The 26,487-nt window shown below is 40.9% G+C and overlaps 2 protein-coding genes across 4 annotated transcripts in view; one reads left to right on the forward strand and one right to left on the reverse strand.

Moving 5' to 3' along the window:
- GPLD1 (glycosylphosphatidylinositol specific phospholipase D1) overlaps positions 1-24,069 on the forward strand; it is a 53,783-nt gene extending 29,714 nt beyond the window's left edge. For 2 of the 3 annotated variants that reach the window (XM_033094116.1, XM_033094117.1), the window contains exons 13-26: positions 1,489-1,609; positions 3,762-3,901; positions 5,434-5,620; positions 7,949-8,059; positions 9,342-9,416; positions 9,512-9,668; positions 10,349-10,490; positions 11,291-11,396; positions 11,484-11,577; positions 17,587-17,763; positions 18,136-18,296; positions 19,409-19,435; positions 19,561-19,611; positions 21,631-24,069. In XM_033094116.1, the coding sequence (XP_032950007.1) occupies positions 1,489-1,609; positions 3,762-3,901; positions 5,434-5,620; positions 7,949-8,059; positions 9,342-9,416; positions 9,512-9,668; positions 10,349-10,490; positions 11,291-11,396; positions 11,484-11,577; positions 17,587-17,763; positions 18,136-18,296; positions 19,409-19,435; positions 19,561-19,611; positions 21,631-21,717 (1,636 nt within the window). In that variant the 3' untranslated portion in view covers positions 21,718-24,069. The remainder of the gene's footprint in view (positions 1-1,488; positions 1,610-3,761; positions 3,902-5,433; positions 5,621-7,948; positions 8,060-9,341; positions 9,417-9,511; positions 9,669-10,348; positions 10,491-11,290; positions 11,397-11,483; positions 11,578-17,586; positions 17,764-18,135; positions 18,297-19,408; positions 19,436-19,560; positions 19,612-21,630) is intronic. The other variant, XM_033094118.1, reaches the window with a different exon arrangement.
- Positions 24,070-24,281: 212 nt separating this feature from the next.
- Positions 24,282-26,487, reverse strand: part of MRS2 (magnesium transporter MRS2) — a 43,303-nt gene continuing 41,097 nt past the window's right edge. The window contains exon 11 of the mRNA XM_033094125.1: positions 24,282-26,328. Coding sequence (XP_032950016.1) covers positions 26,218-26,328 — 111 coding nt within the window. The 3' untranslated portion in view covers positions 24,282-26,217. The remainder of the gene's footprint in view (positions 26,329-26,487) is intronic.

The following is a 26,487-nucleotide window of genomic DNA, read 5'->3' on the forward strand; positions in this document are numbered from 1 at the left end:
GTGATTTGTATGAAGACAGACAGAAGTTCAAATTCCAGGTCTGCCATTTACAGCTGGGTGATTTTAAACGGGTTGCTTAATTTTTTTGTGCTACAGCTTCCTCCTTTGGCAAAATGGAGAAACCCATAATTATGGTATGAATTAAGCACAAGAATGGATAGGAAGCAATGAGCACATTAGTAAGTTGCTCAGCAAACATTAAATCATAGTTAATGGTATTATTACTATCATTATTGTTGTTATTACTCATTAACTTTACCCAAATTTCATCCTGAAAAAACAATTATCAGTGAGGCAGGGTGTAGGGAGACCTCTCAGGTAGTTTCTGAGAGAGAGAGAGGCCAGATTTGTATGCTGGGAGGTGGCATCCCTGCTGGAGTAGGATACCAGCCACCAATTTCATAATTGTATTAATGTTATAAATGTTTAGTAATAAAATATAACAATAAAATAGTACAAATAATACTTCTTCATCGTTAGGTTCCAGAAACTAGTTTAGGGGTTAGAGAGCTTGCTGGGAACAAGATGGAAACAGTTCCTGCTCCTGTAGGTGCATGGTCTGATGGGCAGACAGGCACGGACCAAGAACGTGTAAACACCCTCATGTGCTAGGAAGGAAAAATGCTGGGTGCTTTGGGATGTACCACAGCGTGTCCTAACCCAATCACTGGAGAGCTTTCCATGAAGAAGTGATGTTTTCACCAAGATATTTAAGGGTGATCAAGAGTTAGATATTCAAGAAGAGGGCATTGCAACGAAACATCCTGAAGTAAGAGAGAGTTTAGAGCTTCAAAAGAATTGAAAATATGCAGAAAGTGTTCATTTAAGCCCCTACTGTCTTAATTTATTTGAATCAGGTAAGTTTTTTGTTTGTTTGAATTGAATTGAATGCCTTTAGGTTGGGCTCGCAACCTCCTGCGTATCAGAATCTCGACCCAAGCAGGTGTCCCATGCAGGTCCTTTCAAATGTTTCTGCTGCCCAGCTTCCCCTTCAATCATTTTTGAATCCTGTCTGGCTCCTCTAAGCATCTGGCTTGTGTAAGCTGGTAAAATATATGAATTTGAAAATATATTTTATTGTATAATTCTGGCATGTCTTTAAAGATAAATCAGTCCACCAGCATACCACCCTTTCCCAAACAACCATAGACCTATTTTTTGACTGTGTGTATGACATATTAAAATACCTTTGCTTTTTTAGTAATCTGGAAGGAATTAAAATCTTTTACCCTTTAGAACTTTGAAGCTATAGGAAATATTTTTCATAAGGACAGGCCTTTGAACCTTGGAAATGGGTTTACTAAAAGGTTTTTTGGAATCTCCTATGAAGGTTTTTCTAAAATTTTGTTTTTTTGTGTTGCTGTTCCTTCAACATTCAGATGTCAGAATTTTATGAACTTTTAACCTGTGATTAACTTCTTCAACCCAGTTATTTAGGAGGTTTGTTTTCTCATTCTTAACCATTATGTTCTTCTCTCTTTTCAACAGATCACAAGTACAGAAAAATCATTTTCATAGAAATCTGACTGCATCCCTAACTAACGATACTGAGAAAAATATACAATACACTGAAAGAGGAGTGGTCTTTAGTGTGGATTCCTGGACCTCGGTAAGTATTGTCTGCTTTTCATGGAGAAAGAGGACCATGCTGCTTCCTGTGATGTCTTGTTCTGTGGAGTCACTGGCTATTTAATCATTCATCAAAAGTCACCTGGGCATGTGCCAGGCCAGCAAGGACCCTTGACCTCCAAATCTTGAAATGTGAGTCTGGATTTTAGTGGCCTTTAGCAAGTCTGGTGGAGCCCAAGGTGGTGCTGGGCCCGCAGGCCAGTCCAGCTTTGTCCTTAGTGCAGAGTATATCAGTAATATTGTAGGCCCCCTGTGCAGAGCCCCATGCTGAGGGATGCCATGACGTATCCATGAGATCGTCTTTAAGTGTCAGCCACTCACCCAGGGGATGTAAGATGAAAGGGAGATAGACTCTGACCTTTAGAAAATTTCAGTCTATAGAGGTGATAAATACAAAAATAACCGTATGTGAGTAGAATGCAAAAAATACCATGATAATGGGGTGGGGGAGGATACTTAACCTCTATGATAAAAATGATACCCCTACTATCAGAGAAGCCTTCTTGGAGGAGGTAGCATTTGAGTTAGGCCTTGAATAGTAGATAATATTTCATCAGTGAGTATGTATTTCTGGCAGTGGGTTGGAAAAGTTTCAGGATTTTTGAGATAGGTTTTTTCTGTTTTTTGGGGGTTTTTTTTGCCTGGAACACAAGACAGGGATACAAGGTACCATGAGAAAGTTGGAAGGTAAGTAGGTGTTAGATTGTGGAGGGCCACTAACGTCTAGAGAAAGTTTTAGACCGCTCTGCGAGTGGTGTGTCTGGGAGTTGGGTGAGGGCCTGGGCAGGGCCTGTGTCATGGGTATGCAGCCTGTGCAGTCACACAGAAGCCCCGTAATCACACTTAGCAGGGCCTCATCCTTGGCTATATGCTCAGCTGTCACTGCCTTACAATTCTTAAAACTTGAATAAAAGGCTCTGCATTTGCATTTTGCAGTGGGCTTCACACATTATGTCATTATGTCCTGCAATTTTTTGGATCTGTCGCCTGCACAAAAGAAAACGTTATGGAAGAGAAGGACTTTATATTTCCAAGGCCCATCATGGGGCCTGGCACACAGTAGGAGCCTATTAAATGCTTCCCGGATGAGTGAGAGCCAGAGCTGGGAATTAGGAAGAGCTGTCTGTGGGAAGCCTGCCAGAGGGGTTAGAGTGCAGAAATGGAAGGCACAGTCACTTCCTGCAGGGTCCTTCGAACCTATGCCATCCAGGCTGCCCCATGGCTCTGACCTGACTGCTTTGGGGGGCCTGGGCATTCTTGTTTGGTCTCATGCCACCCTTGGTGGACTTAGAGTTGTGTCCCCTGAACTTGGATGGATCTACTACCTGACCAGGTTGTTCAGGGCCGCTCCAGTCTGCATTTGGGTCTCTGCAGTAACCTCTGCATTGAGGATAATTGAGCATCCTAAGCCCAAGGGCTTGTTGTCCCCTAATTCTCTCTCATATTACTTCCAGCACTCTGCACGTGACCTCCCACACGTGCCCGGCTTCTTGGGACTCGAAGCATTTCAATTTGGGTATAGATTGGAGCGTTTTTTTGGCACCCTGGTGTTGTTTTAGTTTATTTATTTGGGAAAAAACCATATATATATATATATATATATATATATATATATAGAGAGAGAGAGAGAGAGAGAGAGAGAGAGAGTATGTATATATGTATGTATATATACACACACACGTATATATGTGTGTGTGTGTGTGTATATGTATGTGTGTATATATATATATATATATACACACACACATATGCATACACCCACACAAATATAATTACAGTTCTAGATTAAATGAACTTGTCTTTAAAAAATTTTAGTCCATAAAAGTGATTTTGTTTGGTTACGTTCTCCACACTGGTACAGACCATCCATCCTCACGTTGTTGGTGGGGGTGAAGGCCCAGCTGACTTTTTGCTGGCCCCGACTCCAGGCCTGTAACTGCCATTGCTCAGTTCATGTGGGGGGGGTAGCGATCTCACTCTCCTAAATGATCTTACCATTTGATGGAATCAACATTTTATTTTTTAGCACTTATAACAGCTCATTTCCTTTATGAAAGTCCAGAGCTTTGATGGGGCATGGTGGCTTTGTTGATGATGCTGTGTTTTTACCTGGCATGATTCTTTCATTTCAGGATTCCCTGTCCTTTATGTACCGCGCTTTGGAAAGGAACTTCCGGACGATGTTTACAGGCAGCTCTCAGCGGCCACTGAATCATGTCCCCAGCCCCTTAGCATCTTACTTCTTGTCAGTCCCCTACGCGAGGCTTGGCTGGTAGGTATGCATTAGCTAATTTCTGAATGTTACCATCAATGTTAATTTCATTCTGTTATTCGACAAATGTATTAAATGGCACCTGTTAACAACTTAGTTTCCAATCAATTCATCATCAACAAAAACATTAACTTAGTGGTTAATGTTAGTGGTTAAGTTATTCTAAAGATAAAAACATCGTCCTTAAAAATTGGTCAAAATGTGTTTAAATACTAGGAGCTTTCACTTTACTAAATAATCACAACAATGAAGTATTAACGTATAGAATATTTGTCAAGCTTCAGTGTTCTTGGGGCTATATTGTTACAGATTTGGGGGGAATTGAAAAACATGAAAATGATAAAAGCAGATAGTCATATGTTCACTGGAATATTGTAGCTTCATATGGCTAAAGCCTAGTACACCTCAGTGATTTTATAAAAGGAATGTAAGGGAGTCCTCTGATTTAAAAATAAATCAATACTGAGCCCAAGGATACAAAAGGAACTATTTTCTGGAGGTTTTGGTGAAATCTCTTCCTTAACTAAACTCCTCACATCCAAATGACATTGCATATCCCTCGTAACACTTTACTGACAGCCCTTCCTCATCAGATCATTCATGTTGGCTCCAGTACAGAAAGTGGGAGATGAATCTGTCTTTCTGGCCATTCACTGTGGTCAGTGACTCTTCTTGGCTTCCTTCCTGAAAGATCCAAAAGAAGGCCCCCTGCTGTGCTGGAAGCCATGTTGGGGGTGAGGGGGTGACGCAGGCAGGCAGCCACGCAGAAGTCCTTCCTGAGGCATCACTGACCTGCATTCTGCCTCAGGAATGAAGGGAACAGCAGCATCATCGTGTGTGTGTGTGTCCGTCCTTCACCAGCCATCCTTTAGAAACTGCTCTTCCTCTGTTCTGCCATTTGTTCTTTATGTAGCCAATAAGAGCTAGAATAAATGACTTTTGGTCTTTTCAGGCCACCAGAGGCATTTGAACCTTTGACTTAGTTTGTCTATCTCTGTATCTAGTAGGTCATGGAATCTCATTTACAAACATCTACTACATATGTAGGACATTGAATTTTTTCCCAGTACAAGGCACTCTCTGTACCTGTGGTAGAAATAAAAAGGTATACTTACCATAACACAGCTTATCTTTGATCAGGTAACAGACTGAAATGCGCAGAGTTGATCAGAAAGCAGCCTGTACCACAGGCTGGAGGGGTTTAGAGGAGCCCAGCATTGTGCTTTTCTGCTCTGGGTTTTGCATACAGAATGTGATGTTCTGTGAGGATGCCTTTCATTTGCTTGGGTTATATGGTCCAGAGATTCCCAGAGGCATTAATTTGTGCAGTATTATTTTTAATTAGAGAGCAAGATTGTGATTCACACACACATAATATAACCTGAGAAGTGAATATTCACAGTGGTCATGCAGGATGCAAAATCAGTGAGAGGAAGTGAAAGTGCTGGATTCTAGAAAGAAAGAAGCAGGTAGATAGTCTTACCCATAGCTCTCAGCAGACACTGCCATGTGTTCTCTCTTCGTCCCTACAGGGCAATGACCTCGGCTGACCTCAACCAGGATGGGCACGGCGACCTGGTGGTGGGCGCCCCGGGCTACAGCCGCCCAGGCCACATCCACGTGGGACGTGTGTATCTTCTCTATGGCAACAACATGGGCCTGCCCCCTATTGACCTAGACCTAGACAAAGAGGCCCATGGGGTCCTGGAGGGCTTTCAGGTGAGGCGCTCATCTTGTATTTTAATGTCAATAAGCCACTGCTCATATTTTGGGGCAAATCTCCAGATGATTAACCAATAACAAGAACAATGAGAGTAACAGCCAGTCGCCTACATTGTGTAGCACTTTTCATTAAAAGTATATTCCCTTTCTTTATCTCACTCTATCATTAACTTTACTCTAATACCCTCCAAAAACACACTATTTAGAACTGCTTTAAGTAGCCAATCAGGATGTGATTTCTTGGTAACACACAAAACCTACTTTTGTTTGTTTATATGTTTTATTTTATAAGAATTTTAGAGTGACAGAAAAGTTGAAAGGATAGTACAGAGTTCCCATATGCCCTTTACACACTTTCCCTATCTTACATAATTATGATAACACTTGTCAAAATTAAGAGACCAACCTTGGTCATTACTATTAACTAAACTCCATACTTTGTGCAGATTTCATTGCTTTACGTGATTATTCATCACCAGAAAAATCGCACAATGACTATGCAAATGTTGTATTAGGGGCCCGGAGAGGTTTCTCTGGGACATCATTGGCAATATCTTTACAGAGCCGTAGGAAAGGCAGACAGAGCCCCGCTGTGAGTCATAGGTGAGTGTGGGCTTTGGTGGCACTGTGTGCTCTGAATATCAAGCACCAGGGGAAGGAACCCTGGATTTGGGTCAGACTGTGGTTCTTGTCCCATGCAGGCCACTAAACCTTTCTTGGTGACATTAATTCTGTGAAAACAAAATAAGATGACGTGCCTGAACATACTTTAAAAAATGTCAAGTACAGTGGTTTATGATCAGCTTAGGCTCTGACAGAAGGAGTCCTGAATCCAAGAGGTGTGAATAAGTTGACTGGCCAGTGCGTAAGTTTACACAGTCCCAGAGGGACAGCATTCTCTGGAACCTTGTGACGCCACATGAGAAAGTTCCAAAATAAATTTACCCACTCTTGTTGCTGCTTCTTCACAAAGCCATTCCCCTATCAGACTGTTGTATGAAGTATAATCCTTTGGGCTCCTGTAGACAGGGAATAAGAGGCAGCTGCTTTCTATGGATGATAAACTCTCCCAGAGACACTTGGAACGAAGAAAGTGGCTCCGTGCCCTCTTCCCCTAGTGACCTTTGATAACTTGGAAAATGGCTAGGTTAAGGCGTGGGCTGGGGATGTCCTGCACTCTAGCTTCAGTCTGCAATTAGCCTTTCTGTGTCCTTGTCTGTAAAGTGGAGGATTAGGATATCTCAAGCGTTTATCTGCTTTAAAATTCTGTGTTTCTTTAGGAATGAGTGGTTAACCCACAGGAGGACTTGAGGGTGTACTGGTGGTGATGAAATGAAACCGTCCTCAGTTGGGAGGATCCCTGCTTTGGTGGTCCCTACCTTGCCCCAACGTGCTTTGTGCCCCAGAGCAAGCCTTTCTTGTTTATCAAGTTACTGCCTTGCAGAAAGGAGCTGCATTTCTAGATGCCATTGCACATGGGTGTAGAGAGATTAGCTAATATGTAATGCGCGTGGTTTCTGGGGCATGTGTGTTATGTGGCAAACATCGCCTTGTGTAAGACAATTCACTGTTACGTAAGTTGTGAAAGATTAGCACAACCTATGAATTACTTTTCGGTCTCAGCTGAATCTAGACTGTAGATCTAGAAAACCTACCTTGGAAGAAAATTGTCCCCAAATGGACTGAGTTTTCCACCTGTAAACTGTAAACGTGGAGGTAATAAAAGTACTGCTTTAGTAAACACAAAGTGCTTAGAACAGTGTCTGCAGCAGTGACTGTCACTCAGTAGGACGTCAGGAATGATGGAAATTTTCTATAGCTGTATTGCTGAGCATGGGAGCCACTGTGCACATTGGCTTTGGGGCATTTGAAATGTAGCTAGTGCAGCTGAGGGGCTGAATTTTTAATTTGTCTAATGTTAATTACTTTAAATTTAAATGTAATGGCCACGTTTAGATAGTGGCCACTGCATTGGACAGCCCTGTTTGCTGTTGTCATGGGATTGTTACTTTGGATACTTTCCAGGAGGAGTTTGGTCTTAATGTGGGGCCTAGTGCACAACAGACCATTTTCTAAAATCCTAGAATGTGCCAACCCTCTCTACTTTCTGGCACCCTTACTTCCCCTTAAGGCAGATGGACAGGCCAAAAATCTTGCGAGGCCAGAACTATCCAGCTGATATGTCTCGGATGTGTCATGGGTTGCTGCAATTTTGTTCCTCAGCCCTCAAGTGAGAGTGGTCCCAGGGCTCTCCACTCCCAGGGAGTCAGCAGTACTCTCTGAAGCTGTGGCTTAGTTCAGGGGAAGTAACTTGTGCCTCTTCAGCCCTCAGGCCGCTTTGGCTCAGCCTTGGCCGTGTTGGACTTTAACAAGGATGGTGTGCCCGACCTTGCTGTGGGAGCCCCCTCAGTGGGCTCAGATCAGCTCACATACAAAGTAAGGCTGCTGCTGGGTGCCAGGGTGGAACAGGGTGGGAAGGATGGTGGGATGGGGTGGGAGGGGAGGAGCCAAGGGGAGGCAGTGCTGGACAGAGCTTCTGGAGAAAGCAGCCAGCCAGATGTGCCCGGCCAACTGTTTGGTGGTAGGTGAACTTGGCCCTCCCATCTGGGTCCTTGATGTGACCTTGATTACCTGGCAGCACCTGTTCCTGCCTCCCTGGCCTCAGATTGGCCTCCTGGTTTCCTAAGTGCAGCAAGTACTCTTCCCCAAGCTCTCCTCCCATGATGCTGAATGGTAGTGAAGGTGACAGAAATTCCAGCCAATCCGTAGCTTCCTTCATCTCAGCAGAGGTGCCTTCCCTGGATCTTCCCTGTCAGGCAGACCCCAACCTTTTCCCTGTTTCCCTACTGACAGCAGAGGGCCTGGGTCCCAGCCCACAACCTTTCTTCCTACGTGTGCTCATACGACAGCCAGGCAGGGACACCCGGCATGTGACTGACTGGAGGTCAAAGGCCCCAACTCACCTCTGACCCTCCCTCTTCACACTCCATTTCTCAACATGTGAACCATTTGTCATCTCCTGACCCATCAGGAGTGACATATCACTTCTTGCAGGGGGTATGTAATCCCTAGGTTAGGACACTTCATTGTCCTCACATAGCATCCTGCACCTGTACCTGTCATAGCCCCTTCCAGGTTGTAGTGTCATAACTTGGTAACTTTTCAGGAGGACCGACATCGGTCTTATCATTACCTACCAAGGATTTGGCTTGTGATGGAAAATAAATGCTTGCAGGAGTAGGAGTGAAAACAGGCAAGTTAAACATAGGAATGGTCCATAACACATACTAACAGCATAGAATGTGTCCTAAGGCCAACGAGTGGTACCTATATGGTATGTTCATGTCCAGAGGCATGATGGCCTGAGCTAGACACCGAGCTGGGCCTTGAAGACAGGAGGTGAAGTCACTTGCAAATACACTGAGCCGTTATGCAGGGCAGACTCTGAGCAAGACACTGGGCAGGCAGATAAAATCGACGGTTTCTGCTTTGGGGCTGTAATAGTCTGATGGAAGTGACACACACACACACAAAACATAAAACCAAACCATTTCAGCCCAGCAATGTACAGGGCAGGTTTGGGCCAGTCATCCAGCTCCTGCCCATGGGGAGCTCTGATGGTGACTTACTTCATTGTCAGTCTACTTAGTCTTGCTATTATTAAGGGTCTCGGGTCGCACCTGACCTTGTGACCACCCCGGGTTTGTCCTCCGCCTAGGGTGCAGTGTACGTCTACTTTGGTTCCAAGCAAGGAAGAATGTCTCCTTCCCCCAACGTCACCATCTCTTGCCAGGTATGTTGACCACCCACTGTGAGCAGACACTAGAATGCTACATCCTAAAAATCGTCAGGGAGGAGTAAAATGGGTTCTCCTGGTTTCCTCCTCAGGACATGTACTGTAACCTGGGCTGGACGCTCTTGGCTGCAGATGTGAATGGAGACAGCAAGCCTGATTTGGTGATTGGCTCCCCTTTCGCTCCGGGTGGAGGGAAACAGAAGGGGATTGTGGCTGCATTTTATTCTGGCCCTGGCAGAAGCAACAAAGGTAATACTTGCTGAGGGGATAGGTGCGGACCTTCGCTGCTCTAGTATGTTGGGAACTTCTCTTGCATATGGGTTTATGTTCTTTTTCCTCATTCCATATCCTTTCACCTACATTTTCTGAGTCTAACTCTTACAGATATTCTGGCAAATGATATGGATAGCTTCACTGAATATACAAAAAGGGACCCAACTTCTAGGTCCAGATTCAAAGGGGACCAGTGTAACAGCAGAAATACCAAAGGCATCCCAGTGATGCTCTGAAGTGTCCAAGAGGGGCTCTTTTTAAATAGCATCCTCTAGTCCACGTTAGTTAGCATCTTCTTTTTTTCATTTATTTGTGTTTTTTCCAGGACTCATCAGCTCCAAGTAGTTGTTTCAATCTAGTTGTGGAGCGTACGGCTCACAGTGGCCTATGTGGGGATCCGAACCGGCACCTTTGTTAAGAGCACTGTGCTCTAATCAACTGAGCTAACTGGCCACCCCAGATATGCATTTCTTACATGATGTACAAGATCCATCTCTAATGTTTGGGTCCTGGGAACAGTGGTGAAGGTGCAGAGAATTCTGGCAAAAACTCAGCAGAATGAACCCGTTTCTCATTAACATACAAAAGGGACCACTCTTTCTACTCCACCAGTGCTCCCACTTAAAGTAAAAAATGGACTGGTTGTCCTTGTGTAGAAAAACTGAACGTGGAGACGGCCAACTGGATGGTGAGAGGCGAGGCAGACTTCGCCTGGCTGGGGTACTCCCTTCATGGTGTCAGTGTAAACAACAGGACCCTGCTGTTGGTGGGGAGCCCGACCTGGAAGAACATCAGTAGGTGAGTGCTGATATTAGGGCCCAGAGACCAGAGTACCAGGGGCAGGTGCCTGCTGCTGTGGGAGCCCCTGAAGTGTGGTGTTCAGAGAAAAGGGCTAAGAAAATCTTACCCTTTAAAGAAAAGCTAAGGCTCTGAGGCAAGGTTGCAAATTCTTAGTAATTTAAAAATAGACAAGTGTATTAATTTGCCAGGGCTGCCATGACAAAGTGCCACAGACTGGGGGCTTAAGCAACAGGAATTTATTTTCGCATAGTTGTGGTGGCCGGAAGTCTGAGATCAAGTTATCGGCAGGGTTGATTTCTTCCAAGGCCTCTCTCCTTGTTTTGCACACAGCTGCATTCTCAGTGTGTCCTCACATAGCCTTTTCTGTGCCCATCTGTGGTGTCTTTCCCTCCGCTTATAAGGACATCAGTCAGATTGGATTAGGGCCCACCCTAATGACCTCGTTTTAACTTAATTGCCTTTTTAAAGACCCTGTATCCAAATACAGTCACATTCTGAGGTACTGGACTTGGGACTTCAATATATGAATTGCAGGGGGACAGTTCAGCCTCTAACAGTGGGCATCCCTATATTTGCTGTCAGTGGGGGGACAGAATGGCAGGCCTTGTGTCTGGAGAGCCTTGAGATTAGGGTCCACTCTGAAAGCCCTCCTCTTACTCCCATGCCTGGGGCCACAGGGACTGAGATCATTCAGGGAGGGGGGCATGAGTGGGTACAAGTATATTGTTTTTCCTCGAATCTTGAGGATCTGGCCAGCTCCTGACCTTGTACACTAAGCCCAATGTGCTTCATTCCAGTCTGGGCTATTTGTTCCACTCACGTGATGAGAAACAGAGCCTGGGACGGGTGTATGGCTATTTCCCACCAAACGGCCAAAGCTCGTTTACCATTTCTGGAGACAAGGTATGGCAACCCTTCCCTCCCCAAGAGAGTGAACACCACAGAGAACATTTTCTTAACTGTACTTCATTGATTTATTGTATTTCACAGGCAATGGGGAAACTGGGTACCTCCTTGTCAAGTGGCCATGTAATGGTGAATGGCAGCCAGACACAAGTGCTGCTGGTTGGGGCCCCAACTCACGGTAGGTCATGAGTTTCCCTGAAACTGCTTTTTAGTTATATGGCTCCTTGATCACGTTGTTTTGGGGGAAAAGGTATGAGATCTGGAGCCAGACAGACCTGAGTTTGCATATTTTCTTTACTCATTAACAGCCAACCCTGTAACCTTGGGATACTTAACCTCTCTGAATGTTAGTATCATCATCTGCATAATACAGATGATAACATCCACCTCAACTCACACATGAAAGTGACTGTGTTTTTAAAGCTTCTCTCCCAGTTTGGAGCTAGAGTGGAGCTCAGCAAATTTTATAAATCAATTCACCAGAAATAGGTCCGCACTGAGAGATGTTAACACAACTTTGTTCTGTTTACTTTATAAGGAAACTTAAAAAAAAATAACAAAAATCTACTCCCTCCAAGATTATAAAAGTGAATCATGCTTACGGTAGAAACTTGAAATACAAGTATATAGAAGAAAAATCACCCCTTATCTAGATATCTAAAAAATTGAAGCTCATACTATATGTAATTCTCATACAATTTTTTAACTTATATCTTGAATGTGTTTTCATGTTATTCTTCTTCTAAAACATGATTCTTGACATCTGAATCACATTTTTTTCCATATGCATATACCAACAGTTACTAACATCATCCTGTTGCTGGAAATACAGGTTTCCAGTTTTTCACTGTTGTGAATAAGGTATTATTGAACTTGCATGTATATAAATCTTTGACTGCCTTTCTGATTAGTTTTTTTGATAGATTCCTGGAGGTGGAACATCTGGACTAGAGCATCTAATCTTTTTTTATAGGCTCTTATATCATCAAATTATTTTCAGAAAGATTTTGGGGGGTTGTAATTAGGTTTTTTTTAACATTATATAACTTCTGTTTCAAGAATATATTTGCATTCAGTTTTGCAATCTTATCTGTAACATGAGAATTCACTGAATGTTCATGACAAGACATTACAATGATTAGGGAGAATCTGTTACATTGATTAGCTATGACTCCACATTTTTAAAAATTGAAGGCTAATTGACAATACAACATTTGTTTCAAGAATACAACATAATATTTGATATTTATATATACTGCAAAATGATTATCAGTTAACATCATCACCATATATAATTACAAAGTATTTTTTCTTGTGATGAGAACTTTTAAGATTTACTCTTAGCAACTCTTAAATATGCAATACAGGATTATTAACTATAGTCACCATGCTGTATATTACATCTCATGACTTGTAACTGAAAGTTTGTACGTTTTGACCCCCTTCACCTATTTCATCCACCTACCTCCCCCACCTATGGCAACCACCAATCTGTTCTCTGTGAGTTTGGGATTTTTTTTTTGTTTATTTTAGATTCCACATGTGAGATCATACGATATTTGTCTTTGTCTGATGTGTTTCACTTAGCATAGGCACTCAAGGTCCATCCATGTTGTTGCAAATGGCAAGTTTCCATTCTTTTATATGGCTGAATACTATTCCATTGTGTATCATGTTTATTCATTCATTCATTGATGGACACTAAAGTCATTTTGTTTTCATGTCCTGGCTATTGTAAATAGTGCTGCAATGAACACAGGGATGTATGTAGCTTTTCAAGTTAGTGTTTTTGTTTTCTTCAGATAAATATCCAGAAGTGGAATTGCTGGGTCATAAGATAGTTCTATCTTTAATTTTTTGAGGAATCTCCATACTGTTTTCCATAGTGGCTGTACCAATTTATATTCCTGCCAACAGTGCACAAAGATTCTGTTTTCTCCACATCTTCTCCCAACACTTGTTTGTTGATTTATTGATGAAAGGTGTGAAGTGATATCTCATTGTGGTTTTGATTTGCATTTCCCTGATTAGTGACGTTGAGCATCTTTTTGTATGTCTATTGGCCATCGTATGTCTTGGGAAAAATGTCTATTCAGGTCCTCTGCCCATTTTTAAATTTTTCTTTTTTTCTTTTGCTATTGAGTTGTAAATTCTTTATATATTTTGGATTATAACCTATCAGATACATGATTTGCAATTATCTTCTCCCATTCAGTAGGCTGCCTTTTAATTTTGTTGATGGTTTCCTTTGCTGTGCAGCAGCTTTGTAGTTTGATACAGTCCCACTTATTTTTGCTTTAGTTGCCTTTTTTTGGTGTCAGATTCAAAAAAATCATCAAACCAATGTCAAGGAACTTGCTGTCTGTTTTCTAGGAGTTTTATGATTTCAGGTCTTATATTCAAGTCTTTAATCCATTTTGAGTTAATTTTGCTGTATGGTGTAAGACTGTGGTCCAGTTTCATTCTTTTGCATGTGGCTGCCCTGTTTCCCAGCACCATTTACTAAAGAGACTGTCCTTTCCCTATTGTATATTCTTGGCTCCTTTGTCACAAATTAATTGGCCTTATATGTGTGGGTTTATTTCTGGGCTATTCTGTTCCATTGACCTATGTGTCTGTTTTATGCCAGTACCATATTGTTCTGATTCCTATAGCTCAGACAGATTTTGTTTCATACAATATGGGCAAGATTTGTATAGTGAGCAGAAATGGACTGGGCAATACAGTGGTTACATTTTTTATTGCATGATTCAGGACACAACATTATGACAACAAAAACTTGCTGAATTAGCTTTGAACTAGTTTTTTTTCTCCCTTTATAGGGAAAAACTCCTATAACACACATTGATTTTATTTTTCTCACCACTCTTTTTACTAGAGTGCTATGAATTAGAGCTTCCCAAAATTTATATATGTATAAATTAACCTTGAGATAATTGTAAATTCACGTGTTGTAAGAAATAAGAGAGATCCATATTACATTTTATCTAGTTTTCCTCAAAGAGATTTTGCAAACCACGTCACAGGTTATCGACATGGATACAACCCACAAATCCTGTTGAGATTTTCACTTGTATTTCACCCACATAATTTGTGGGGCACAGTACAAAATAAACATGTGAAGCCCTTTGTTAAAAGTTACTCAGAATTCCAGGTTGGTGATAGGAGAGCATTAAGCAGCCCAGGGCCTGAGCGCTGGCCTTGTGTGACTGCATACACTCCTTTTGGGCACTGGACAACTTCCTAAACCTGGAAACAGATTAGATACTTCTACCCTCATTTCTAATCCACACTGTTCTTGTGGTACCTACACTTTGTCCTAACTCCTGAAATCCCAGTTTTGCAAAGATAGAACATCTTGAAAGGCATGTCAGGATCTAGTGTTGAAACTGTGAACTGCCTCCTGTAGGTAGTTCATGTGGCATCAGAGAGATGTCAGCGTGTGACCTTTAAAGTTCAAAATTATCTGCAGTGTCCCTGTGAGTTCATTGAAGTGCTGTGATGGATGTGCGGTGGGAATCACAGCTGTTGTAGAGGTTAACCTTCAATTTGAAGAACTGGATCTACTTTCAGGGCAACCCAAGGGTGGTAATCTGGGCTTTGCATATGTCAGGCATGCCCCTCTGTCCTGTCTCTGGCTCAGCAGCATCTGTTTCAGATTGTGGCCACTAAACACAACGAACAGTTTAAATATTTACTGGGGATTTTAGAGTGCTGGTTAATAACTATAATGTACTCTCAGTATGAAAAAGGTAATGCTCAGTGATGGCAAGAGCCTTAAAAATACTCATTCGTTTGGATGCTATATTCACAACTGTGGGGAAGGATGTTTATCACAGTTATTAGTAACAAAACGTGCATTTGGAGAGAGAAGTAGACTCGTGAATCAGACAGATTATCAAATATACGCCTCCTAAAAACTGGATTGGAGAATGTGGTCTAGATGGGCAGGCTTCCACTTCTAATCAACCTTCAGGCTTTCTAATCCTTGTCCCCAGAGTGGACTTTGGGCAACTTTCTCTGAGGAGAGTTTGGGTCTGCGTAGCAGATGGACAGGTGTCAAGGCCCAGCAGCAGCAGAAATGTGGACTCACGCCTGCATGTAGAAGGCAGACCTAGCCGTGGCCTGTGTATGCTCCCACACGAGGCAGAACCAGCACCAATGTGCTCGTCCTGCAGGCATGCAGAGCCAGAGGGAGAAGATACACATCTCCTGCTCCCTGGGGCAGGATGCAGCAGAGGGTAAACAGAGCTCCATGTGTTACTATTATTTTGTCACTCAAGGAGTTTAGGTTCCCTAAAGGAAACGTAAGAAGGGAATAAAGGTTTTCTTTCAACTTTTCTTGATACTTTGGGCTTTTACCCTGAATATTAACGATTGTACTTTATTAAAACACTGTTCCTGTGGAGGTTATTGTATTAGGTCAGGTTGTTTACCCTTATGTTCAAGAGCCTCAGATTGCTGAGCTTTTTAAAGTACCCTTTCTTGTCTCCTGTTTTTCTCTGTAGCTTTTATTTCTAACTGCTATTGCTGGCTCTGATTTGAGCTCAGTTACTTCTAGTTGACAATCGGGTATAAAAGGCATAAGGTTGTCCTGAACAAAGTACTGGTTTTATCAATGGTACTAAGATACTGATGCAAGAGCATCACATTCCCTGGCACGCAGTAAACCTCGCAGAGGACCAACCCCAATCCATAGATGCTACTGATTTTTGGAGAAGGTACTCATTTCTGAAATCAAGGCTATGTTCCATATGATTAAATGTATAGACAAAAATATAGCTTTGTTTAGAAATTGTTCAAAATTCATTCATTCTGAAAACACTTATGTAGTCTTTGTACTGCACCAAGCGATGCACTGTTTTGTGCTAACTGGCTGGGTCCCATCACTTAACAAAAGTGACAGTATGATGCAGGGACACAAGTGAATACAAAGCAGTGCTGCCTTGCGATGGAACTATGCAGGCAGTAGGCACTGTGGCATGGGAGCAAGTGTGAGTGGCAACTACTTTGGACTAGGAAGGTAAGGAAAGGCTTCCCAGATGAGGGGACAGCAGCCAAATTCTACAGGAATTGGCCAGCAGAGGGATGAGAACAGGAAGTGAGGGGTGTAAGGGAAGGGTGTCCATTTCAGACAGGTAGCACATGTTCAGAGGCCTAGATTTAAGAAATATAACAGGCTGTGATTTAAATTTCTGATGGGTGACATATGGGTGAGAAGGGGGAAGCGGCCCCAAACAACACTGGAGCCATAAGTAGGAGTCAGACTCTGTAAGGTCTTGCCAAGAATTTGGACTTTACACAAAGGGCTGCATGAGGTCGGACAAGTAAGTTTGCAAACTCATCCTAGAAAAAGTGCTACATACCTCACTGCTGAATATCACTAAGGTCACCTTTGAAGAACTCCTCTTGGGAAGCTATGCACCGACGCCAGTGCTTAGTCCACCCTTCAAAGCAATTTTTGGAACTCTTTTTCTGGAATGGCCATCAGAGCTGTTCTCATATTACCCTTGATGTCCTGAATGTCATCACAATGTCTTCTTTCAGTATTTCCTTTATCTTTAGTTAAGGAAAGAAGTCATTGTGGGCCCAATCAGGTGAGTACAGAGGGTGTTCCAATACAGTTATTTATTTACTGGATAAAAACTCCCTCACAACCAGTGCCGTGTGAGCTGGTGCACTGTCGTGATGCAGGAGCCATGAATTGTTGGCGAATAGTTCAGGTCATCTAGCTTTTTCACACAGCCTTTTCAGCACTTCCAAATAGTAAACTTGGTTAACTGTTTGTCCAGTTGGTACAAATTCATAATGAATAATCCCTCTGATATCAAAAAAAGTTAGCAACATCATTGCAACAAGTTCGTGAACTGTCATCCTCGTAAGTCAGAAGAGTGACACAGTTTGTGATATAAAAAAAAGATGGTTGTGTGAAGGAAATACTGGAGGGGTAAGACTGGATTCGAACACCTGATTGATGGGATTTCACTAAGCTGATCCAGGGTTTGGGTCTGTGCCCAAGCTAGCTGTACCGTCCTAGCAAGCAGAGTTGACCGGCACTAAAACCATCTGTCCTGTATGACCCTGAGTGATGTCACTTGTGGTATAGAAGCATGAAGAATTTTACTCAGTGTTCTATATCCTATCATTCTTGTGATGGCAGCAGGAACTATACTGTGGTTTATTTCAGATGACGTGTCTAAAATGGGATTCCTGACCATGACCTTGCACCAAGGTGGTGCCACTCAGATGTATGAACTGACACTCAACTCGCAGCCTTCTCTGCTCAGCACCTTCAGTGGAGACCGCCGCTTCTCTCGATTTGGAGGCGTTCTACACTTGAGTGACCTGGATGACGATGGCTTTGGTAGGAAAGGAACAGTGCCTCTGGCCAAAAAGAACTGAGTCCCTTTCCCTAGACTGTCCTCTAATTGAGTCATCTAGGCTCTGCCCTCATAGCTGACAGCACAGTGGCTCAAGGGCCTTTAGATAGATTCTGTGGCAGATAAGGCCAGAGCCAGTGTACAAGAGTGAGTTGTACTTCTTGAAGGTGGTAATGTGAGAGTCACATCAATTATTGATGAACGATGAAATAGGAAACAAAAGCCATTGACTGTAAGGATGAAATCACACACTAATATTATTTGTGGGAGGTTGGGTTAGGATCTGGCAGTGGAATAATGCAAAAGATGACAATGAGGAGTTAGACACTTCCTTCTGCTGGTTTCATTGTTCACAGATGAAATCATCATGGCAGCTCCCCTGAGGATAGCAGATATAACCTCTGGGCTGATTGGGGGAGAAGATGGCCGTGTTTATGTATATAATGGCAAACACACCACCTTTGGCGACATGACAAGCAAGTGTAAATCGTGGATGTCTCCATGTCCAGAAGAAAAGGTAGTGTGCTTGTACAAAATTGGGAAAGGACAGCTATTTGCTGATACCTTGTTAAATCATGTCCTATTAAATCATGTCCACTGTAGAATTCCTACAATTTTTACTGCAACTCCAGAGTCCTGGGGTTATGACACAGTCCCTTGGCTATGTTTTACAATCTGCCTGCATTCCTGCACCTCTGTAGCATTTGCTCCTATAGCGAACATCCAGTTAGACCTGGTGTCACATTAGTCCTTGGTCACACTTGCCACTGCTTGGCTAGGAGCTCACAGCAGAAGAAAACAGGCTATGGCAGTTTCATTAACTCCCACTATTTCCTATTTCACTGCTTTGTTTCCTGGGCCTAAAACACTTGGCCATTATTATTTTCAAATTAAAAAATTGTTTTTTAACTTGCAAAATTAATGAAAGTTATTGTAAAAATTTTAGCAAATACAAAACAGTACAAAGAAAATTAAAAATCATCTACTTAGAATTCTACTCTGCAGAGTAACCTTTTGATGTGTATGTCCTTCTAGAACTTTTTCTAAGAACTTATAACATATCTAATCCACATCAAAGCTATTAGGTAACTATTATGCCCATTTACAGATTTAAAAAAAAAAAGATCAGAAAGAAAGTTGTTCCAGGTCACATTGCTAGGAAATGGCAGAGCAGGGACTTGAACCAAGAGCTGATGCTAACACACTCTTAACCATTACACTCTGTGGGTATATATTTATAAGAACTGTGATCATATTGTATATGATTTCATATACAATTTTACAACTTGATTTTGTTTTACCTACCAAAATAACAAGAACATTTTTCTGTGCTGTCCTACATTCTTACATATTTACTGGCTACCTAGTACTTTATCTGTAGATAAGCCATAGTTTAACAATTATTTAAATGACAGTCGCTTAGTCCACTTCCAATTTTCACTGTTATAAACATTTTTATACATGCTTTTCTGAGCTCAATTCTTGTAAGGGGAATTTCAAAAGGTATGCCATTTTAAAGGATTCTTGAAAAATGCACAAATATGAGTGTAAGGGTGCAATGAAAATTGGTTAAAAACCCCCACATGAACAGTAATAACATTGTCTCCCTTTCTCACCTTTTTCTTTCAGGCCCAATATGTACTGATTTCTCCTGAAGTAAGTACCTCCTGAAGGAATGAAGAAAAGGAAAGCAACAAAAAAATGCCCTTTCCTCTTATTTTAAACATAAAATATTATGGTATGTCTTCAAAGGCCATTAATAGACAGAAACTGTTTTACAGGCAAACTCAAGGTTTGGGAGCTCTATGATCACCGTGAGGTCAAAGGACAAGGTGAGTCCCAAGAATGTACTGCTAATATTTGTTCTAAGGCTGGATTTGGGGATGATATATCATTTTGTTCACACTTTAGGTTTTCTTTTTATTTGAAAAACAGAGAAACACAAAAAATTACATTCACACATACTCCCATCATTTTTTTTGAAAAAAGTTCCCCAATTTCACCCTCTGCAGCAAGGCTGACAAATCACAGCTGTGGGCCAACTCTAGTTGGCTGCCTATTTTTGTACATGTCGCCCATGAACTAAAAATGATTACTACATATTTAAGTGGTCAGAAAAAAACAGCCAGGAGACTACTGAAAGTTCATGAACTTTCTATGAAGTTAGAATGTGAGTGTCTGCAATTTGAGTGTGACATAGCCATGCACGCTCACGTCTTCATGGCTCCTGCTGCACTACAGTAGATAAGTGGCTGCTCCCGACACTGCTGTCCCACAGAGCGCAAAATATCTGTCATCTCGGCCCTTCACAGAAAGTTTGCTTACCCTTGCCATATCGGATAACCATTGCTAATATTTTGGTGTGTTTTCTTCTGGGCTGAGTTTTTGTATGATTTTAGACAGATAAACATCTAAACACACATCCACACTTCTTGTCACTGTTTCACTTTCAGATACTCTATGCTGCCTCTTCCCAGACAGGTACATATAGAGCTATCTGATTCTTTGTAATGCTGCATAGTATTTAATTCTTGAACACCATCTTTTATTTCCTCAGTTCACATTCTCATAGACATTTACTTAGTTATTTCCAATTAGGTGAAATTCTTAGAAGATTGCTAAATCAAAGGGAGTGCACATTTTGAATTTTGATACAGAAGATAAAAGGGTTTTATCTTAAAGTATACCTCTAAACCACTGATTTCATTTATTTATTTGAATGGATATGATATTGTACAGAACTGTGCGAGGCTGTAAGATATAAAGAAAGACACTAAGTCTCTGCCCTTGAGAAAAAATAAGATTAATACATATGGGAAGTTAAATAAAATGCAGATCAGTATAGGAGTAAGTGCTAAAGAGCAGTGTGAATGATAAATACCAACTGTAGGATGAAGGGCTAGGGAAGCCGACAGAAATCTTAAGAGCACATAGGCCGGTCTGAGGTACTGTCACTCAGCTAATGAGAACTATGTTGAAATTGCCCACTAGTGACCCTAGCTTTAACCCATTTATAAGCAAGCCAGATAACAAAAGTTTAGGTTTAATCAACAACAAAAAGAGATGCATTGTTCTTTGTGGGAGGATTCTCAAAAGGTCTGGTCATAGGAATGCTTTATATCATAAGCTTGGCTTGCATTTAAAATTTTATTCATTTTTTTAAAAATTAGACATTAGGAACCTATGTATTTTCTAAAAAGTATATTCATATAACCATTATTTATAGTAACATAGGAGTGTGGTATCTAAAAGTAATTTATATTTGATTCCTTTCTGTACAACACCGCAAATTCACCTTCCTAATGGTCAATATTAAAATTCCTTTACTTTCCCAACACATACCTGGGATTGGAGACACTGAAGCACTCTGAGTTTAAAGATAAATCAGATTAATATATTTAAACAACAGGCACAGACAATATGAGGATGATCACAGTAGCCTTTTACTGAGACGAGTAAATTTTACTTTTCTATGAAATGTGAGCATTAAGAAATGAAACTGATAGTAAACTAGAATTAGGAGGGCTCGGTACTGACTTAAGCAATACTGCCACTGGGTTTCTGAAACTGGGTTTTCTTGTGGGGCCACCTTTAGTCAGCTCCAGAGCTCGGACAGGACAGGGAGTACTGCGTGTGTGTTATGAGCAGTGTCACCTTGGCACCAGAGAGGCAGACAAACCAACCTGAGACTCGGTCCCTGTCCCAGGCACTTACAGATATGGTGTAAATGTTTAACACATGGGGTCTAGCCAACAAGGTCTTATTCATCTTTCTATCTCCAGGCTCCTGGACTAAAGCAGGAACTCAGTAGATGTTATGATGAGTTAATGAATTCTGTCTGTCTTCTACAGAACCATGTTGTCATTGCTGCTGGAAGGAGTTCTTTGGGAGCCCGACTCTCTGGGGCGCTTCACATCTACAGCCTTGGCTCAGATTAAAGATTTTGCTTCCTTTTTCTAATCTGCCCCGCCCTCTCTTGTGCTGAGTCATCTCCAGGGTGAGAATTCTGAAGGACAGAGTGGCACATCCAGTGGAGACTTGGTAGAGCCTCCTACATAGAGGTGAGGCTCCTGGGAGTAAAGACATACTCTAACAGTCGACTATCTGGAAATATGATACAGGAAATTATGACTACATCAGAAGTATGTGAAATCGCAGGCACTCTGGTTATTCATGTCCCCTTCCAGGGTTTACTTCCTTTGCACCTAAACCTTTCCTAACTTATTGCCTATGCTTAAACTTGCTGTCTAGCCTCTTTCCTCTTCCACAGGAATACCTATGTCTTTCTGATAACTGGAAAGGCCTCTCTGTGGTTCTCTTAGGAAAACCTCTGTACACTACGCCTCCTAAATATGCCCCTTTAAAATTGTTGACCCATTTCAATCAGAGTGAAACAAAGTATGTAATATACAGGGGAAAAAAAAAACTGGAGGAACAGTACAGTGAGAAAAGTATGGGGGAAAGGGACAACCTCACAACTCTCAAGTCCCTTGTAAATGATTTGGTCCTTTCTTAATGAGGATTATTGCATTTTCAGTGTTTCACATAGTGAAGGGCAAATATAAAAACTAAAACTTACCTATCACTTGCTTTTGTAGAGAAGGCTGCTCTAACAGGTGATGAATCTAGTGACTCTCCACTAGTTTTAAGTTATCCCAAGAGGGCCTTCGTGACATTAAGATGCCACAAGTTGTGCTGACAGCACTAGAGTAGGAAGGAGAAACCTGCCCTGAGCCAAAGGCTACTTACAGTAAGGATCAAGTGAGGGGCCAAGGAGAGGGAAGCAACTTTGGCTTCCTGTGCTAGTCCTGGTGGAGTGGGTCTCACCTGCCAGTCCTGCAGTGTGGCACATTTAAGGGAAAGGAGTGTACCATGGGGTCTCAGCTTCGCTAAAAATTTGCAGGCATTATTATCTGTAAACTAACTAATTGATTCTGTATTAATCAGGGAAGAATCTTTTTTTTCTGACACTAGTGAAATGTATGAAACGAGAAAGCAAATGACAAGAGCCCTTTTCTTCTCAGCTTCTCTAAGGGCAGATTAGAGACTGGTCAAGGGAAACAGGAATCCAGCTGAAGAGTAAAATTAAATTAGAGATCAAGGAAAAGCTAGAGGGAAAATTGTGAGCACTGTGTAAGTATCTGTAGGAAAACAAAGTAAACAGGAACATACCTAGATAGCACCTCTGGACCACTCCTGGAACTGGCTCATCTTTCTTAAGGAGGTATGCTAGCTGCATGGCTCTCTATGGCACAGCAAAAAACACACAAGCCCCATTTGTTTAGTTTGGGGCAACAATTACCGACAGCTCAACCTATCTGAAGAATTATTTTTAATTAAAAGGAAGTTTACTTTTAAGGGACCATAAATTACTCAGCTGTTTTCATTTATGAGTTGAGAAGTCTGAGTGTAGAACAAACTGAAGATACTGCATTTTAGTAAAGGTCTGTTTCTCTCAGTACTGGATCTTTTTCATCAGAAGGATGTATTCTTTTATACTGCCATTACTATATAAAATGGCTATGTTACCATATTTCGCTAAATGAGAGGGCCTATATTTAAACATGACTATTATTTACCTGAGGATTAATTCTCAATGATTGTTAACATGCCAGCAAGCAGCAGGTGGAGAAGGCTAAAATTTATAAAGTTGGATTCAAGTTTTTCATATAGTACAGTTAACCATATTAACCTTATATTAAAAAATAATGTAAGTTGTACTCCTACTGTTAAAAGTTAACCTACGAGTATGTGACAAATACGTAAAAACCTGGCATACAGAATAAAACTAACACATGACAGTCTAATGTATTATCCCAATAGATTAATTTTCACTCCACTAAGTATTAACTCTATTTCTAAGCACTGATTCTGAAATGCTTAACAAAAATGGAAATCCCTTCTAGAGTTTTACTCTCTAACACAAATCAGAATTTATACAATTTAACTCAAAATTACCTTTATTTCTAGATATCAGAACACATTCATATTTGCAATTTTTGTCTTTCTATTATCTATGAGACAATTTTCTTCAAAGCTGAAAAGATCAGAATTGTTTGATGCCTCTGTATGACAGACCTAACAGACTAAATATGATTTGAAATGAGTTTGGGAATAAACTTAGGTCTCTTGAGTTCCCTGTTCCATGCACCATCTATTAGATCACCTCCAAAGGTATTACTAAAGTAAAGTAAATCCCAAGTTAGTATTACAATTCCAAAAACCAAAGCTGTGTACAGCTCTTGGAATAACTCACCAACTCACTTGGAATAAATAGCTTTTTAATGATATTGTTTAGTGGTTATCAGTCTGTTTATCAAGAATAAACCAAGTGTTAATAGCATCCTAAAATGACGTCTGTTCTGCCACATTTTCTTAGACACCTTCCAAAGACAAAGACAGTCTGTTAAGAGTCCTTGCACTTGTACATGGTAAGCAATGGTATGACTGCTTGCTTACTTATATAACCGAGTGCTTGGTATTCTATCACCTTACGTTCCAAGAATAGTTTATGTGCTCAGTCTATTTTAATTTAAAATTTAAAACTGCTGAACTTTGTATTTTTTTGGCACAGGCTGTTATATTATTTAATAGAACCTTAATATAAGAAGCATCCTGTTATCACCAAAACAGAGTTAGCTAACATTTAAAATCATACTTGATTTAACCACCTTTGAGAATTTTATAAACTATCAGTAAATCCCCTTTATCAGACTTCTGAGGTAGTTACATTTAATTTCCCTTTTATTGATGAGACATGACTCATCAAAAAAACAAAAGAAAATTATTTCACCCAAGTGCACAAACTAACACAAGAAGGAAAAAATGACCAAAACTCTATCCTATGCCCAATCTTAGTCAAATCAAATTTTGCTCTCTGGGTTCCAATTCTTTGTCACATTTAAGTAATATTACCTGATAAGACCAAAAATAGCAACAGAGTGCTCTGAGGCGTGCCAAGGAAGAGTGCCTTGTGAAATCTAAGTACTATCAAACAGGTGTACAATGCCAGAGTGCTGTATAGTCACATGCCAGCAACTACACCACAAAGCGTGCTCCTGACCACAGTGAGTTGCCACATGGGACACGTAGTGCTCTAAGAAAAGCCCAGTCTATGCTGTGCCATCTTCCCTCTAATGGCTTCTCATAACCACACATGAAAGTGGGGAAAACTTCACTTTTAATTTCATCTGTTTTCCTTCAAATCAGCTAGTAGCATAGCATTTTTATTCCTATCACCAAATCACTTGGTAAATGGACCCCTGAACTTCCTCATATGACATCATATTATGGTATCAGGTGCCCCACCACATCATCAGGGTATGTGTATTTATACTTTTATCACGACTACATTTGTAGTGCAAGGGCTGCTCTGGGCCCTCTGGAATCTTCCATGCATGCTACTTTTAGAGGCAAGTATAACTGTAATGTCCTATTGCATAACTGCCTTTTACCTCCAGAAACTATTAAAAAAGATAGTTCAGATGTGAAGGAGGATAGCAGCTTTTAGTCTTGCACATATCAGCTATTTGGTTGTGAAACCAAGGGATCACAGAACTAGAGTTTATGACCCTCCTGTTTTAGGAAGCGTATCTGCCAGCCTCTGAGGAGCGGGCATACAGAGTATAACTGAGCTACACACATTTTCCTTTCTGGGGGTTGGAGTGACACAATTATCTAATCTAAAAATCCGGGAATGACTAAAGAAGCTATAAAACAGTAACAGAATGGAAATACTTTCTTTCAACTCTATTTCCGAAGGCTTTAATTATAGCCAAGCAAAGAAAAAATAGTTTCAGGGGTCAAGAAAGTGAAGTCTTGATTAATTGGAATCCATCTAAAGCTGATGTTAAATTATCATTTCCTTCTTTTTATCCAGCTTCTATAAAAAGGGGGCAAATATAAGAAAATAAGGCCATGTCAAAAAATGATTTAAAGCACAAACTTCCAGAGTTTGTTTTAAGGCTAATATATATTTCGCTAACTTTTCAGTCACCTGAGAGTAAGGAAATTCTCAAGAACATGATTCTCTGTCCTAGAAACTATGGCTACCTGATCTCATAACTGGGTTTGTCAAGCTTCCAGGCTTCATTCAACATGAAATTGCACTTTTCTTCAATTTGTGTAAGATAACATCTTTACAATAATCTATTCTTGTCTTAATAACTCCATGCTCATATGTCTATAAAAACAGCTGTTTAAGTTAGTAGGAAATAGAAGTTTGGCTTTTTACAAAGCAAGCACTTTAGTTCTTAGAATTCTGAAACTGCAATTAAGTTCTAGTATTATACTGCCATGTTTTTATCATCAGACAATATAACTTAAGTATCAGTGATTTTTTTTCCAAGTCTCTGACTCTATAATATAAAGAAAATAATGAACAGTATCAGAAGTTTCTTGTGATACCATAAAAAAATTCTGTTTTCACCAAGTTGTTACTAACGGTTTGTTAGGACACCCCTGCTTGATCCAAGTCCATCCAGCCTGAAGTTGTGTTTCATTTCTATTCTTCTATCTGCCTGAAGAGTCTTTTTAGGTAAAGAGGCCATCTAAATAAAGCAGGAAGAGAAAATAATTTTAGTTTGTGTCCTTCTTAAAAGAAAAGCCACTAGTAAAATGATATATTATGTAACTACTAACTGAGGGAAAGACTGCAAAGCCACATGTCAGAATTTTAAGTACTTATTCCAGTGGTGTAAACTACAAGT

Source organism: Rhinolophus ferrumequinum, chromosome 22 (assembly GCF_004115265.2).
Source record: "Rhinolophus ferrumequinum isolate MPI-CBG mRhiFer1 chromosome 22, mRhiFer1_v1.p, whole genome shotgun sequence".
Taxonomy (NCBI): Eukaryota; Metazoa; Chordata; class Mammalia; order Chiroptera; family Rhinolophidae; genus Rhinolophus; species Rhinolophus ferrumequinum.